We start from the raw sequence: 16,841 nt of genomic DNA on the forward strand, positions 1-16,841 counted from the left end.
GAATCTCCCACTCGTGCATCTGGTGGCTGTGTCTGCTGAGCAGATCCGCCATCTGGTTGTCTCTGCCCGGGAGGTGTTCCGCCATGAGGAAGATGTTCCTCTGGATGGCCCACTTCCACATGCTTTGCGCTAAATGTGACAACTGTGGAGTGTGTGTGCCTCTCGGCTTCCGAATGTAGTACATGGCAGTCATGTCCGTCCGGATCAACACGACTGTTGCACAGGTGTACTTTGAAGGCCTTCATCGTCATGAAGATCGCCATCAGTTCCAGCAGGTTGATATGCATCTTCCTCTGCTGTGTCGTCCATAGTCCCTGCACGGTGTAATGGAGGACATGCGCTCCCCAGCCCAGGAGAGATGCGTCCGTCGTCAGCACTATTTGTGGTACAGGCTCTTGGAACAGTCGTCACCTGCAAAGTTTTTGTGGGTTCCACCAATGCTGAGAGTGGTATGCACGACCGGTCACCAACACTAGGTCTTTTAACCATCCCTGAGCCTGGTTCCACTGCCGTGCTAAGCATTCCTGAAGCGGACGCATGTGTAGCCTCGCGTGAGGGACTAGGACGATGTAGGAGGCCATCATGCCTATCAACTGCATAAACACTCGTGCTGGGAGCGAGTGTTGGGGCCTGAACTTCTGAATCAGCACCTGAATACCACTGATTCTTGCTGAGTTTGGCTGTGCTTTTGCTACCAGAGTGTCTATAATCGCTCCTAGGTACTGTTGTACGTGAGCGGGCTGGAGATGAGACTGCGTAGTTTAGTGAGAATCCGAGGCTGTGTAGGAGGTGAATAGTGCGCGACATGTGGCTGGCACCTTGCTGGGCAGACGTTGCCTGTACGAACCAGTCGTCCAGATAGGGGTAGACGTGGACATGGTTTCTCCTCAGGTGCGCCGCCACGGTCGCCAAGCACTTGGTAAACACCCTGGGTGCTGTTGTCACTCCAAAGGGTAGGACCTTGAACTGATAGTGCTGGTTTTGTATGGTGAACCTGACATACTTCCTATGTGCAGGATGTATTGGTATGTGGAAGTATGCGTCCTTTAGGTCTAGCGTTGCGAGGAAATCTCCCTGACTGAGCAATGGTAGAACCTGTTGTAAAGTAAGCATGTGCTCTGCTTACATAGGACAGTGTCTTGGGGGTATGTTGGGTGGAGTGGGGGTTAGCTCTAGACAATAGCCATACTGAATAAGTTGTCTCACCCACCTGTCTGTGGTAATGCTCTCCCAAACTGGCAGGAACTGTTGTAATCGCCCAACCGGTGTTATATGGTCCGGGGGCAGTAACAAGGCGTCACTGTTTAGTATTGGCGGAGGATCTGGTGTTATTCCCCCATCCTCTGCCTTTGCTGCTGTTGCCACTGTATCCACCTCTATTATTCTTCTTGTAAGGGGGTTTGCGTGCTTTCTTTATTGTACTGGACCTGTTGTGATGCCTGGCCTCGTGTAGCTCCTCTGTTACCGGAGCGACGAAAGGAACCTCCTCGAAATTGTTCGGACTGGAGGGCACCGTTGGATTTGGCCGGGTCTGTCTTTTTTAATCTTTTCTAAGATTGTGTCCACATCAGGACCAAAAAGAAAATCTGGGTTCACAGGCTGGTTCAGTAGCGTGGTCTGGATCTCAGGTTTGAATCCAGAGATGCGCAACCAAGCATGCCTTCTGAGCATGACGTTGGTGTTGATGGCCCTGGCTGCAGTGTCTGCTACGTCTAGTGCACACTTAATGGATGAGTTGGTAATTAGTTTACCCTCCTGTATTAGCATCTCTGCTCCCTCCTTGTAGGCCTCAGGCAAATGTTGTAGCAGTTGCTCTAGAGTGTCATAATGTGCCCTATCGTATCTGGCTAAAAGGGCCTGTGTATTTGAAGTCCTCCAGATATTAGCTGCTTGAGCAGCCACCCTTTTCCCAGAAGCTTCCAGTACTTTATATTCTTTGTCTGGAGGAGGAGCATCACCCGTTGTCTGTGAATTGGCACGCTTATGGGCATTGGAGACCACCAAGGAGTCAAACGGCAGCGGTCCCTTAATATATGTAGGGTCCACAGGCGCCGGCCTGTATTTCCTTTCAATCCTGGGGATAATAACCCTTGCTCTAGTGGTTTCTTTGAAGAGGTCAGCAGCATGTTTAAGGACACCTTTTAGCATTGGAAAAGTTTTTACAGATTTCTCTGAAGAGGAGAAAGTGTCAAACAGGAAATCCTCTTCAACAGGGTCAGCATGCATGTCCACATCATGATTTAGTGCTGCCCTTTCAATCAAAGAGAGAGCTGGGTATGCTCAGACGTGAGTCCCAGGCTCTCCACATCACTGGAGTCAAGCTATCCAGGCTGAAGAAGGCTGATAGCCAGAAACCGGTCCTTGGATGCTTGATTCCAGTCTAGGAAAGACATGGCTTGGTAGTTCGGGCTGGACTGTTCCCATGAGGCACAGGGTCAAGGCTGATTTGCATATAGCCATTGTCTGACCTAGGGTGGAGTGCAAAAAAACGATGGATTTAGGCCCAGATCTTTGTACGGGGGTGAATGTAAGACATTGTTCTGCATTCTGTCCATCAACTTTTTTTGCAATTTTGGCCCTTTCAATCAAAGCATTGAATGCAGCTGTATCTTCAGTAGGTGAAGTTTTTACAGGATAAGAGGGAGTATCAGGGATAGTTTGTGATTCTCCCTGGTCAGCAGGGTCCGTCCAGGTTTGAGCCTGGTCATCCTGATCAGTGTCCACAGGGTAATGATACTGTTCCTCATCATCATAACCAATATCCTCTGTAGTGGGTGTGGGTGAATATACCGAAGTGTCCTGGCCATAGTAACGCACAGTCTCAAAAAGGACAGGTGAAGTTGCAGAATCTTTTATTTTTGAGTGGAATTTTGTAAGATTTCCAAAGTATTTTCAGATCTGAGTTTACCAGATTCTGAGTCTATATGCAATTTGGACTGGTCATCATATGAGGGCTCCTGGTACATAACGTCCTCTTCTGAAGAATGACTCAGTTTCCCCAATGATACTGGTTTAGGGGTTTCGACCCTAGGTTTCGGACAGAGCGCCTTGGGGCGTGCAGTCTGTGGAAGTCCGAATTTTATCGGTGGTTCCTTAGACAGGCCGACCTTCTTCGGTGCCGGCGTCGATGTAGGCCCGACCGACTTTGCCTTGTCGCCAGCCGTCTTCTGGGCGTGCGCCGGTTTCGGTGCTTGTGGCGTTGGAGGCGTGCTCTTCTGTCTCGACGTGGTCCTTCGAGGCGCTTTTGACTTTCGACTCGAAGCCTTCGACAAGCTGGGGTATGTCGACCTGATGCTTCGGATCGAGGCCATTCCGAGACTAGAGTCCTTTGTTGATGTCGCTGTCCATTGATGTCGACGTCTTCGGTTCGGCGTGCTTTGTTTTAATGGCGGACTTTAGAGCCCCGATCTTCGGTTCAACACTTTTTACTTTTGACCCCACAGGGTCGTCGACAAGATTTTTTCGTCGACCTTGATGGGTTCGAAGGTTCGACCCGAGGGCTGTTTTCAGCACTTTCGGTTTCGCTATGTGCTCGACAGCTTTCGGTTTAGTTTTCAGTATTGGAACCGATGGCTCATGTAATGGCTTCTTAGCCGGGCCTTGACGCGGGGCTATAGAAAGTTCTTCACGATCTCGGCTAAGGCCTTCTGGCGATGCCTCGACCTGAGCCTTTGAAAGTCTGAGTGTCCGTGTCGGGCCCAGTACCCACAGGTGGGCCTGGTTCATCACTTGAGTCGTCATCAACGGCTCCGATGGGGGATACGTCGTCCCTAACCTCGACGACGTTTTCATCTTCGACGTTGTCAAAGTCTTCTTCATAATACTCGGAGCCATGCTCCGAACCGGGATCTGACTGCTGTTCTGGATCCTCTGCGTTGACGACCTCATCGTCGTCTTCATCGAATATATTCACGGGGTCGGGCGCTTGCTTCGACAGTTTGCCTTGCTGCATGTCGGAATCTAAGCATCTTCTTCGACCTGAATCGAGCACAGGCTAGACAGTTATTCTCGTCGTGCTCCGGTGATAAACACTTGTTGCACACCGGGTGTACATCGATGTGCGGGTACTTGGAGTTACAAAGGGGGCATCGTTTGAACAGGCTTCGTTCCATCGACGATCAGGCCTCCGGTGTCGAAAAGGCCACGCGGCTCTTCTCGACATCCTGCTCAAGAAAAACTGGAACAAGAACTCTGCACCGAACGAAACAATACAGACGACCCGAAGGCTTTTTGGCCTTTAGAAGTTTCCGAACTTGAGTAAAGAAATGTACATCCGAACCCAATGGCGGAAAAAAACAATCCGAGGATGGATAGGATGCCCATGCGCACTGTAGTCCGGGGGAGGAGCCACCTATCTCTTGATACTTCGAAGACTCTTCCAGGACAACAATGTGCAATCATCCGGACCCAACACTAGGCGGCGATCTATGCACAGATATGAATTCAGCAGCCCACATGCCTCGAACTCAGTGTTACCAGCCCTTTGCAAAACGAGTCACCAACAGGGAGGGTTGACCCGGCAGTCCCGGAAAAGCCAAGATGGCTAAGTGACCTGTAATAGTGCCAAGCCAAGGCCTTCCCAGGCCGAATAATAACCATCAAAACAGCTGATAGAGGGGCAAAGAGCGCTCCACTTGGCATAATGAACACTAAGCCACAAACTTATCCCAATAGCACGCATACAGTGTTAATAGTAGGGCACCCAATGCTTAATTTTAACAGGTGGTTCCCAGTGCTTGGCAATGGCACTTCATTGACATTGGCTCTAGTGACAGTCCACCACATGGTGGCACTATCAAATTATGTGATAAGCACAAAGTTTAATAAGTCAATATACATTAAAAATAAATAACATCTGTTGCTCACATCATTGTTATAGCTTTGGGTGACCTGGGTTAGTTTGAATGGTCACACTTGTAGCGGTGCAATGGTCAGTACTTGTTTGGGACCAGTTATTGACTGTGCTGGAAGGGTCAACGAGAGGCGCACGATGCAGTAGCCTCTCAAGTAGGACCCTGGCACTTACTTTTTAGGGCTCGGCCTATGTCACTACTTTGTCAGAAGTGGGGCGGAGCTCCGAGCCGTCTTGTTACGGGGCTCAGAATAGTTAAGTAAAAATTCCTCACTGCGCGAGATTTTTCCGTAGTTTATTTTGGCATCTGCATGCTAATTGGTCCTCGCAGTGCTGTGTTTCTAGTAGCCTTCACGCAATAGGCCATATGGATTTCAGTTTGTGCACTTCCTGCATATTCTGTGCGGTTATGCGCAGGGGAGTGCAATAAATTGTCAATTACGAGCTGTCGGGGTGCCGCGGTAATTGAACCCAGATGTTTGGGGCGCGTTCACCAGTCTGCAGTGAGTTACATGGGCGCGCGTTCGTCTGCATCCTTTCATGTGTAAGTGTTGGCCTTTGAAGAGCTGGCTTGGTCGTGCGCCGACAATGAGAGACACAGTCTTCATTACCCCACAAAGTATGTAAGTGCGTTTGTATTGGAGACAGTAACGTCCAGGTACGAAACTAAATTCTTTTCACTGGCTTACGAACAGTCCCACATTTTGCCGCATTCTCCTCATCTCATCAAAGGGGCTCATGTCTTGTTCAGCAACAAAACCAAACCTTCGAGAGCAGGAATGTGTTTCTGCATGGAGGGTCGGAGCAGCCGGGTTGCAACAGTTGTGCTTGTGTGTCTAACCTTGGGCCTCATGACACGTAGGTTGATTTTAGGTGCAGGGATACACAGGCACTGCTCACACACACAGGCACTTTTCACACACACACACACAGGCACTTTTTCACGCACACAGGCACTTTTTCGCACACAGGCACTTTTTCGCACACAGGCACTGCGCGCACACATAGGCACTGGTCACAGTGACTGCAGTGTGTGTGTGCAGAGTGACAGTGAGTGCAGAGTGACAGTGAGTGCAGAGTGACAGCGAGTGCAGAGTGACAGCGAGTGCAGAGTGACAGCGAGTGCAGAGTGACAGCGAGTGCAGAGTGACAGCGAGTGCAGAGTGACAGCGAGTGCAGAGTGACAGCGACTGCAGAGTGACAGCGACTGCAGAGTGACAGCGACTGCAGAGTGACAGCGACTGCAGAGTGACAGTGAGTGCAGAGTGAGTGCAGAGTGACAGTGAGTGCAGAGTGAGTGCAGAGCGACAGTGAGTGCAGAGTGACAGTGAGTGCAGAGCGACAGTGAGTGCAGAGCGACAGTGAGTGCAGAGCGACAGTGAGTGCAGAGCGACAGTGAGTGCAGAGCGACAGTGAGTGCAGAGCGACAGTGAGTGCAGAGCGACAGTGAGTGCAGAGCGACAGTGAGTGCAGAGCGACAGTGAGTGCAGAGCGACAGTGAGTGCAGAGCGACAGTGAGTGCAGAGCGACAGTGAGTGCAGAGTGACAGTGAGTGCAGAGTGAGTGCAGAGTGAGTGCAGAGTGCAGAGCGACAGTGAGTGCAGAGCGACAGTGAGTGCAGAGTGACAGTGAGTGCAGAGTGACAGTGAGTGCAGAGTGACAGTGAGTGCAGAGTGACAGTGAGTGCAGAGTGACAGTGAGTGCAGAGTGACAGTGAGTGCAGAGTGACAGTGAGTGCAGAGTGACAGTGAGTGCAGAGTGACAGTGAGTGCAGAGTGACAGTGAGTGCAGAGTGAGTGCAGAGTGAGTGCAGAGTGCAGAGTGACAGTGAGTGCAGAGTGACAGTGAGTGGAGTGACAGTGAGTGCAGAGTGACAGTGAGTGCAGAGTGAGTGTAGAGTGACAGTGAGTGCAGAGTGACTGCAGAGAGTGTGTAAGGGTGCAGGGTGCACATTGTGCGAGTGCAGAATGAGTGTGCAGGATAAACAGTGTGTGACTATGCAGGGTGACATTGGGAGTGTGCTGGTGAGCAGTGTGTGAATGTGTAGGGGCAGTGTGTGAGTGTGCAGAAAACACCACACAAACCACACACACCTCACTCTCTCAACACCACACACTCGTCACCACTCACCACAACACACTCACCCCCCACAGACTCACCACTACACACAAAACCACACACACAACTCAACCCCAGCCGTCAATGAATACTTTCACCAGGCACAAACACCAACAACCATCAATGTAGGCTTTCACCAAAAACAAACACGACCATGCATCAGTGCCGCTAAACACCCACGCACACAACAATGTCAGTGCAACTTTCACCAAACACACACACACCAACAGCTGACAGTGCACCAGCTTATCCCTCTCATTCCTTGGTGACAAATCTGTTTTCCCTCCAAATTTCTCCTTTGCTCTGTGCTAAGACCTGTGTGTTAAAACAGTGCACCCCCAGCCACCATTTGTGTGTTCACAACCCCTATTTCTCATCCTGTGCCTCTATCAATCTATTTAATCTAAATATACTTACTTCCTTTATGTATCTATATACTTTTAATGTACTTATGGATCTATATATTTATCACTTTCTTCTAATTTAGCATTTCCAATGCACTAGCCTATTTCTCAGCCTATACTTCGCTCAATATATCTTCTAGCCCAACCTTCTGACTCATCTCAAACTTCTTTCTACTACTCCTTCCAATGCACTACCCTATCTCTCATCCTATACATCTATCAATATATCCTCTACATCCACTCTTTATCCCAACCCCCATACCACTACTATGATCGCCAAAATAACCCTTTCTAGACTCTCTCCTGCTCTACCCCTCCTTGCATCATCTGACACCCTTTTACTAAACCGTTTCCCTAAAACAAACCTTTCTAAACTCTCCCCTCTGACTCCTCCCCAACTCCTTTTTAGTCATCCAAAAGCCTCTTCCTACTGCTAAGACCTAAAAAAATCCTTCACTCTTATCCCTCCACTATCCTTTTCAATCAAAATTAACATGTTCACTTTTTAAATTCCATATTCAACTATACTAATATAATGCCTAAATAACTTGATAACATATCTACTACTCAAATTACTTTATATTTATACTATATTAATTTTGAACACTAATCCTTTATGGGTTCCCGAGTGGCGTGCTACTCGCCAGAAAAGCGCTTCAACACTCATCAGGGGTAACAAGTGCTATATGAATGCAAATCTTTCTTCCCCTTTTATCCCTCCGCTACCCTTCTCACTCCAAGTAACAGACTAATATTCACCACTGAAATAACCTCATATTTCACCATATTAATTCACCACTAGTCCTTTACAGGCTTCCTGAATGCGTTAGCAAGTGATAAATAAATACAAACCTTTGTCCTCCACTATCCTTCTGCTATCAATCCAAATAACTGACTAACCTATCCACTTAAAAAAAGTACTTGCATGTTTCACTATACTAATTCAACACTAATCCTCTATGGGTCCCGGAGTACCATGCTACCCACCGAAAAAGCGCTTTGACGCCTCATCAGGGGTAGTAAGTGCCATATAAATGTAATTACAATACTATTACAAAAAACACTATCCTGGATGTACCAGATGAAACATATCACATCTCAGTTGTGTAGATAACTCTACAGAACACCAAACTCAAGCTTACAATATAACTCAAGTGGGCTTTAAGATCGACCAGCTGTGAATCGCCTTAAGGCCAAATTCGCATGTTCACCAAATAAATAGATACCATCAAACCAAATATTTTTTAGGCTCTCCTGCACAGACTTTGAAAACCCAGACTGACGCCGCCCTGCGCAGAGCAACTGCCTGAGCAACAGCTCACCCACAGAATCAGTGGTGTCCAGGCTACATTTGATGTTAAATCTTGCTGTCTCCCGGGCATCTTGCTCCACCTGCAATAACTGGCTTTCTCCGACAGAAGATAGCCTCTGTGTCACGGAGTCCCAACCAGCGCGAGAAAACCTGCCCATAATACATGTAGTGTTTAGAGACCTCAAAGTTGAGCTTACAGAAGAAAATATATTCCTCCCACACCTTTACAAACATCTGTATTATTTGCCTGGTGGAACCAAAGGAATGGCATTAGGGTCAGAGCAAGCTGTTGCAGCTCGAACCACCCACCCTTTCGTTGTGGTAGCAGGTCACACAGACACATTAAATGAGAGCACAGGCTTCACTCCGGTCTCGCCTTAATGAAGAATATTCATCAAGGGATCCGTGGACAATTCCACTGAGGAAAATTGGCAATCCAGCACCACAGCTGCCCTCAATAGGTTGTTTGTTTCCAGCCCAGGGAGGACCTGGCCTGGCAGTTCGGGCTGCACTGTTCGAATGAGAAACAGGGTCAAAACTGATTTGCATATGGCATATTGAGCAAAACAATGGATTAAACCCAGATCTGTGACTGGGGCGAGTGGTTGAAATGTTTCAGCACTCCATCTATCATCTTGTTTGCTCTCTTCAATATTCTAGTCAAGGATGAACTTTCCTCCATTGCCATACCAGGTGGAGACCGGACAGCATGCAACGGGTTTTGAAGCTCAATATTCTATCCTTCATTTCGCATTGCTGTAGGAAAAATAGACAAGGGGTGAATACGCCAGCTGATGAGTCGTCCAAAGAAGACAGAACTGTCAGCGCCACACCCAGCGCGGTCTGGCGGCAGAAATAGGAATGAGATCGGTGTCAATCAGCAGTGCTGACAGCACTGGCTGAATGGACTCTAAAACACAAGGGTTGGTGCAGACTGCCACAGCCGACTTAAACGGCTGAACAGACACCAAAGGTGTAAATCCCGAAAGACTGTGCACAGAAACAGTCTTGAATCTGATAGTCAGGACCCTCTGTCACCGAGGTCAGATCCAGCCAAGTTATTTCCTACCTCCTTGGAGCCAGAGGGTGCATCAGAGGAAGACTGATGCCCAAAATATTCCTGCATTTGGGCTACTGTCGCCCCGGTTACAGGATATTTAGGGAGGCACTTGGCAGACTTGTAAATGCTACTCAGCCGACAGTTGGAAGACTGCATCAGACTTCAGTTTTGACTGTTGGGTTCTTGAATCTTTCCTTGACGTAGATAACCCCTTTCCAAACGACTACTCGACTGGTCCCTAGACTTTGGTGGGGATTGAAGACGCCGTGGGTTTCAGAAAAAAAAAAATGCACTGCCAGGAGTTTCAAAAGGCGCTCTACCAATGCCTTCGGTCGAATAGGCTGACAGGAACCTCAGTCCTCGGAGGTGTGATATTCTCAGAGGCACCTCAAACAGTAGGCAGAGCCATGATCGACATTTGTCCATCAGAAGCTCTGCAGGATTTAAACTCAAACATTGCTTGAAAAAGCGCAGTTTTCTTGACAAGATGTCGAGATGTGCCTGAGAAAACTGCCCTTAACCAATTTGGATCCGCGTTGCAAGAACAGGACAAAAGGAACTGGCATCGGCAAGGGGGTTATACGGACTCAGTTGACATCTCACGCCAAAGGGAGGATTCTAAAATAGGAAATGTGCGGTTAGATGTCCATCATATCTTGAGTAAGCATTAATGTCCAAAGGTGGTAGTACTAAGTCTGAGCAACCTTTTGCCCGAATATTACATGGCTTTCCCTTATTCAAACAGTTTGGAAGCAAACAAAATAGTGGACTTTCACAGTAAGGTAGACAATGAAGCCCATCATAAATTAAAAGTTTGACAACATGTGAAAATATTTATTTTAAATACAAAAAAAATAATTTGATAGATGGCTGTTATTTTGAATGACAATAAAACATTAGGAGGATGAAATCCTTCAAGAGCTGTACAGTCTACTTGTTAAATAAAAAATTAAACTTAAACCAGTAATCAAATTTCGATGAGCAAAATGTCTACATAAAATTGTTCATATAACACTGCAAATCAGTTCATTAAATTTTTTTTAAAGCTAATTGTTTTCCGTGGCAAACAACAACCTGACTGCTTAAGCAGTTCGAGCGCAAGCTACTGAACATTAAAATGTTGAGGTTTTTGAAAGAAAGTTGCTACAGGCTAGATTTTCAGTGGGTCACCAGCAGGAAATGTTTACCAACAAACACTGAATGTAAATACCTCACATTTGAAAACTGAGTGTTGGAAATTATAAAATGGACCCTCAAACGTACAGACCGATCACAGCACGCTTGCAAAATCTCTGGGACTATGTAAATGAGAATGTTAATACAATTCAAAGATAATTTCAACAGTTCATAGTCTTGAATCTCCTTCGCAATGCAGCTTTTACACACTTAGATGTCTGACCTTAGGATTAATTGTAGATGCCACTAAAATAAGTGTTTAACTGAACAAGTTTGAAACAAAAATGGGTGTAAAGATAAATACGGTTAATGCATTGTAAGGGAACGTGGACAACATTCATCAAAGACCTCAAACTTAAAATTCATTTAACATCTTGGTGCTAATAAATTCTTCCTGCTTGGAAGATGGACTCCCACTCCCAACATTAATTGTGAGCATCAAACTTAAATGAGTAAATCAGAAAAGCACATAACTTTCACTCAAAATTCATTTTGTAATTCAACGTTATTTATTGAGGGGTGAAGGACATATAGTCAGACATGCCAAAGACACTTCACATTCAAGGACTGGAAGCTGAATTGCTTTCCACATTGAGTCACTACACAAGCCCTTTGCAAAAAAGAACTCAATGTGACATCATTAAGAAATCTTCATGTTTATTTCCTTAAGTTTAACTTTGGATGTAATATTTTGCTGGGTAGAAAGTCTATTTCCACACTCCATTGAATGCATTTAACGCCAGATGTACCAATATGATTTTCTGCTACAACGCACATCACTTCTTAGGAACTTCTAGCTTTGTCAAATGACAATTTCCACACTTTCCTCATTTAGGTCATACTGGGAATTACTTATTTTAAAAAAATACTCTGCGTGGTTTGTAGGGCTTTGCAATGAACTTTAGTCCTAAACACGAGTCTTTAAAATTCATTTGCTTCTTGCTACTGACAACTTGTGGTCTGTATAAGAATGGCCTACAAACACTACAATTCTTTTGCTCAAAAAAGAAACCAAGAAACCTAAACGAGAGGGGTATGATTTATTGAGTTAGTCATCTTAGATATCTTGTACTGATATTAAGGCTCTTCATGCAATGCACAGGAGGTCCTGTAAAGCCTTCAGCTGTGTTGTATCCAGTTGAGATATGCATTCTGTCCACAATCCGCCAGAACCCTGGGGGAAGAAAAAAAAAAAAGACTTCATAAACATCTAACCAAGCATCATTTTGTACAGCACATTTAGTTAAACTGAGCCTACAGCAAGTCAACTACACAGTACTGAAATCAGTTTGACTTTCATGATTCTGAAAAAAGAAATAAGCCACTAATAATGCTGAGAACAAAGGAAATCCACTTCATTCTGACCGCACTTTAAAACAAATTAAAAACACCCTCACATTTTATTCTCTATTACTAAGAGATGTGAATTACTATTGAATGCCATTAACGCAAAAGTTACTTACCTTCGGTAACTATATATCTGTAAGAAACAGTAGTTCGATTAATTACCTTATAATATCCCCAGGCTGGATCCGGAAAGTTTTGCGTAGCAGTACCCCTGAGGATCGGTAGGCGGCGTCTGCCGCTCCGCATCAGTCGTCCGGATGACGGAGTACTTAGACGTCGCCCTCGCGCGCTGACGTCCGTTCTTAAACAAAGCTTTTCCGCGCCAGGAACGCAGAGCATTGATAAAAACCGACACTGTTGCCATGAAACTAGGGCCCTCAAAGGGAAGAACCTGAACCCTAGATATCGGTTCGCAGAACGGGGAGGATGGGCGAGGCGGTAAGGAATCTGCTACTTACCAGTATGCATCTGTTCTTGGCATGTAGGGCTGCTGACATTCATATCTGTGCATAGATCGCCGCCTAGTGTTGGGTCCGGATGATTGCACATTGTTGTCCTGGAAGAGTCTTCGAAGTATCACGAGATAGCTGGCTCCTCCCCTGGACTACAGTGCGCATGGGCATCCTCTCCATCTTCAGATTGTTTTTCGCCATTGTGGCAGAGATGGAGTGTAATACAGTAAGTGATGACCATGCCTGGGAATGATTCTGAGTGCTATAGCTGCGACAGGCACCGGGGAGGAGGGCGGGCGATATGAATGTCAGCAGCCTTAGATGCCAAGAACAGATGCATACTGGTAAGTAGCATATTCCGTTTGAGGCATGTGGGTTGCGGAATTCATATCTGTGCATAGAATAAATAGCAATTACCTCCTTAGCGGTGGTTGCCCGTGCCAGCTGCAGCAGTCTGAAAAAGGGTTTTGAGAACAACCTGTCCTACAGTAGCTTGCTGTTTGGAGTGCACATCTACGTAGTAGTGTTTGGTAAATGTATGTATGGTGGTCTATGTGGCTGCTCTACATATATCCTCTAGGGGAACGTTACCTAGGAAAGCCATGGATGCCCCTAACTTACGTGTGGAATGCGCTCTTGGGGGAACTGTTAATGTGCGTTTAGCTTTTTGATAACAGATTTGTATGCACTTAACAATCCATCTGGCTATACCGGATTTGGAAATGGGGTTGCCTTTGTGTTGTGGAGAGAAGGCAACAAACAGTTGTTTAGTCTTTCTAAAATCTTTTGTCCTGTCGATGTAATACAGGAGAGCTCTTTTAACATCTAAGGTGTGCAGTGCTCGGTCTGCCACAGAATCTGGATTGGGGAAGAAGACTGGCAGTTCTATGGTTTGATTAATATGGAACTGCGACACCACCTTAGGCATGAATTTAGGGTTGGTACGTAGCACTATGAATCTGTATGAAAGGCTCTTGAATAGTTAGGGCTTGAAGCTCACTAACTCTTCTTAGCAATGTGATGGCTACTAGAAAAGCCACTTTCCATGTAAGAAACTGTATCTCACAAGAGTGAAGAGGTTCAAAGGGTGGTCCCATTAGTCTGGTGAGAACTATGTTTAGATTCCAAACAGGTGAAGGAGGGTGTCTGGGAGGGATCACTCTGGAGTCCTTCCATAAAAGCCTTAATGGCAGGCACCCTGAAAAGGGAAAGATGCTCCCTGTTTTGAAGATATGCTGCCATGGCGGCCAAATGTATCCTGATGGAACTATATGCCAGATTGCATCTGCATAGATGCAACAAATAACATGATGTTTTGTGTGAACGCATCTAGCGGATTAATGTCATTATTGGAACAGTAAATGACAAATCGCTTCCATTTGGCCGCATAGCATGCCCTAGTTGTAGGTCGTCTTGCCTCCTTGATGATGTTCATACAGTCAGGGGGCAAGTTGAGGTAGCCAAACTATGACCTCAGGAGCCATATTGCAAGGCTCAACTGTTGTGGATCTGGGTGCTGAATGTCTCCATGGTTCTGAGTGAGGAGACTGGGCGTGAGGTGCAGCCGTTGGTGAGGCACCACTGAAAGTTCCAGGTGTATCAGGCCTGCCTTGCCCACGTTTGAGCAACCAGGATGAGCGTCATGGAGTGCTGCCGCAGTTTGCGTGCCACTAGCGGTATGAGCGGTGCTGGAGGAAAAGCGTACGCAAATCTGCCTGACCAGTTCATCCATATTGCATTGCCCTGAGACTGTGGGTGTGGGAACCTGGCAGCAAAGGTTTGGCATTTTGCGTTTTCCTGTGTGGCGAATAGGTCCATCTCTGGATGACCCCACTGCTGGAAATATGGTTGGAGCAACAAGGGGTGTATCTCCCACTCGTGCATTTGATGGCTGTGCCTGCTGAGCAGGTCCGCCATCTGGTTGTCCTTGCCTGGGAGACGTTCCGCCATGAGGAACATGTTCCTTTGAATAGCCCACTTCCACATGATCTGGGCTAGATGAGACAGTTGCGGAGAGTGTGTGCCTCCCTGCTTTTGAATTTAATACATGGCAGTCATGTTGTCCGTCCGGATCAGCACGACTGTTGCACAGGTGCAATTTGAATGCCTTCATCGCCATAAAGATTGCCATCAGCTCCAACAGTTTGATATGCATCTTCTGCTACTGCGTCGTCCATAGTCCCTGCACGTTATAATGGAGGACATGCGCTCCCCAGCCCTGGATAGATGTGTTCGTTGTTAACACTATTTGTGGGACAGGCTCTTGGAACGGTCGTCCCCTGCAAAGGTTTTGTGTGTTCCACCAATGCAGAGTTGTATGCACGACCGGTCACCAACACTAGGTCTTTCAGATGCCCATGAGCCTGGTTCCAGTGTCGTGCCAAGCACTCTGGAAGCGGACGCATGTGTAGCCTCGCGTATGGGACTATGAGGATGCAGGAGGCCATCATACCTATCAGCTGCATGAATACCTTCGCTGGGAGTGAGTGTTGGGGCCTGAATTTCTGAATTAGCAATTGCATGCTGTTGACTCTGGCAGAGTTTGGCTGCGCTGTTGCTGTCCGAGTGTTTATTGTTGCACGTAGGTACTGTTGTACATGTACAGGTTGAAGGTGTAACTTTGGGTAATTTAGTGAAAATCCTAGACTGTGTAGGAGGTGAATTATGCGCGACATGTGGCTGGCACATTGCTGGGCTGACTTTGCTTGGACAAGCCAGTCGTCCAGGTAAGGATAGACATGGATGTGTTGTCTCCGAAGGTGCGCAGCCACAGTCGCTAAGCACTTGGTGAACACCCTGGGGGCAGTAGGGACCCCGAAAGGCAGGACCTTGAACTGGTAATGCTGGTTGTTGACAGTGAACCTGAGATACTTCCTGTGACCTGGGTGAATGGAAATGTGGAAATATGCATCCTTCAGGTCTAGGGTTGGCAGGAAGTTCCCCTGACTGAGCAATGGTAGAACTTGCTGTAAGGTTAACATGTGAAAATGTTCTGACAAGATGTACTGGTTTAGGAGTCTGAGGTCTACAATGGGCCGCAGGGAACCGTCCTTTTTTGGGATCAAGAAGTACAGTGAGTAAACCCCTGTACCTTGCTGTTCTAAAGGCACCAGTTCTATGGCCCCTTTTTGCAGCATGCAGATTACTTCTTGCTGCAATAAGTGCATGTGCTCTGCGGACATAGGACGGTGCCTTGGGGGTATGTTGGGAGGAGTGGAGGTTAGTTCCAGACAATAGCCATATTGGATAAGTTGTCTCACCCACCTGTCTGTGGTAATGCCTTCCCAGACTGACAGGAACTGCTTGAGTCTTACCCCGACCGGTGTTATGTTGTCTGGGGGCAGTGACAAGGCGTCACTGTTTATTGGTGGCGGAGGATCTGGCATTGTTATTTCCACGTCCTCTGCCTTTGGTGCTGTTCCCACAATATCCACCCCTGTTATTTTTGTTATAGGTGGTCTGCGTGCTCCCTTTGTTGTATTGGGCTTGCTGCAATGCTTAACCTCTAGAGGCTCCCCTGTTACCGGAGCGACGAAACGAACTGCCCCTGAACTGCTGTGACTGCAGAGCCCCCATTGATTTAGCTGTCGGTGTCTTTTTTTTTAATCTTTTCAAGGGTCATGTCTACATCAGGACCAAAAAGAAAGTCAGGGTTAACTGGCTGATTGAGCAAAGTTGTTTGAATCTCTGGTTTCAAACCAGAGATTCAACAACTTTGCGGAGCCAGGCATGACGTCTCAGCATTACACTAGTGTTGATGGCCCTAGCTGCTGTGTCTGCGGCATCGGGTGCACACTTGATGGATGCATTTGAAATCAACTTTCCTTCCTGTATCAGCATTTCTGCTCCCTCCTTATAAACATCAGGCAGGTGGTGCATTAGCTGCTCTAACGTGTTGTAGTGAGCCCTATCGTATCTGGCTAATAGGGCCTGTGTATTTGAGATCCTCCAAATATTAGCCGCCTGAGCAGCTACACGTTTGCCAGAAGCTTCCAAGATTTTGGATTCTTTGTCCGGAGGAGGAGCCTCACCACTTGTATGAGAGTTTGCTCTCTTGCGAGCATTAGCCACTACTAGGGAGTCCAATGGGAGCTGGCCCTTGATGGACGTAGTGTCCACA

General features: G+C 46.9%; 1 protein-coding gene across 1 annotated transcript in view; it reads right to left on the bottom strand.

Annotated features, from left to right (window-relative positions):
* Positions 1–11,408: 11,408 nt before the first annotated feature.
* Positions 11,409–16,841, bottom strand: part of IPO5 (importin 5) — a 397,964-nt gene continuing 392,531 nt past the window's right edge. Inside the window, exon 26 of the mRNA XM_086947880.1 lies at positions 11,409–12,096. Coding sequence (XP_086804006.1) covers positions 12,010–12,096 — 87 coding nt within the window. The 3' untranslated portion in view covers positions 11,409–12,009. The remainder of the gene's footprint in view (positions 12,097–16,841) is intronic.

This window comes from Lissotriton vulgaris (genome assembly GCF_964263255.1).
Source record: "Lissotriton vulgaris chromosome 8 unlocalized genomic scaffold, aLisVul1.2 SUPER_8_unloc_1, whole genome shotgun sequence".
Classification (NCBI taxonomy): Eukaryota; Metazoa; Chordata; class Amphibia; order Caudata; family Salamandridae; genus Lissotriton; species Lissotriton vulgaris.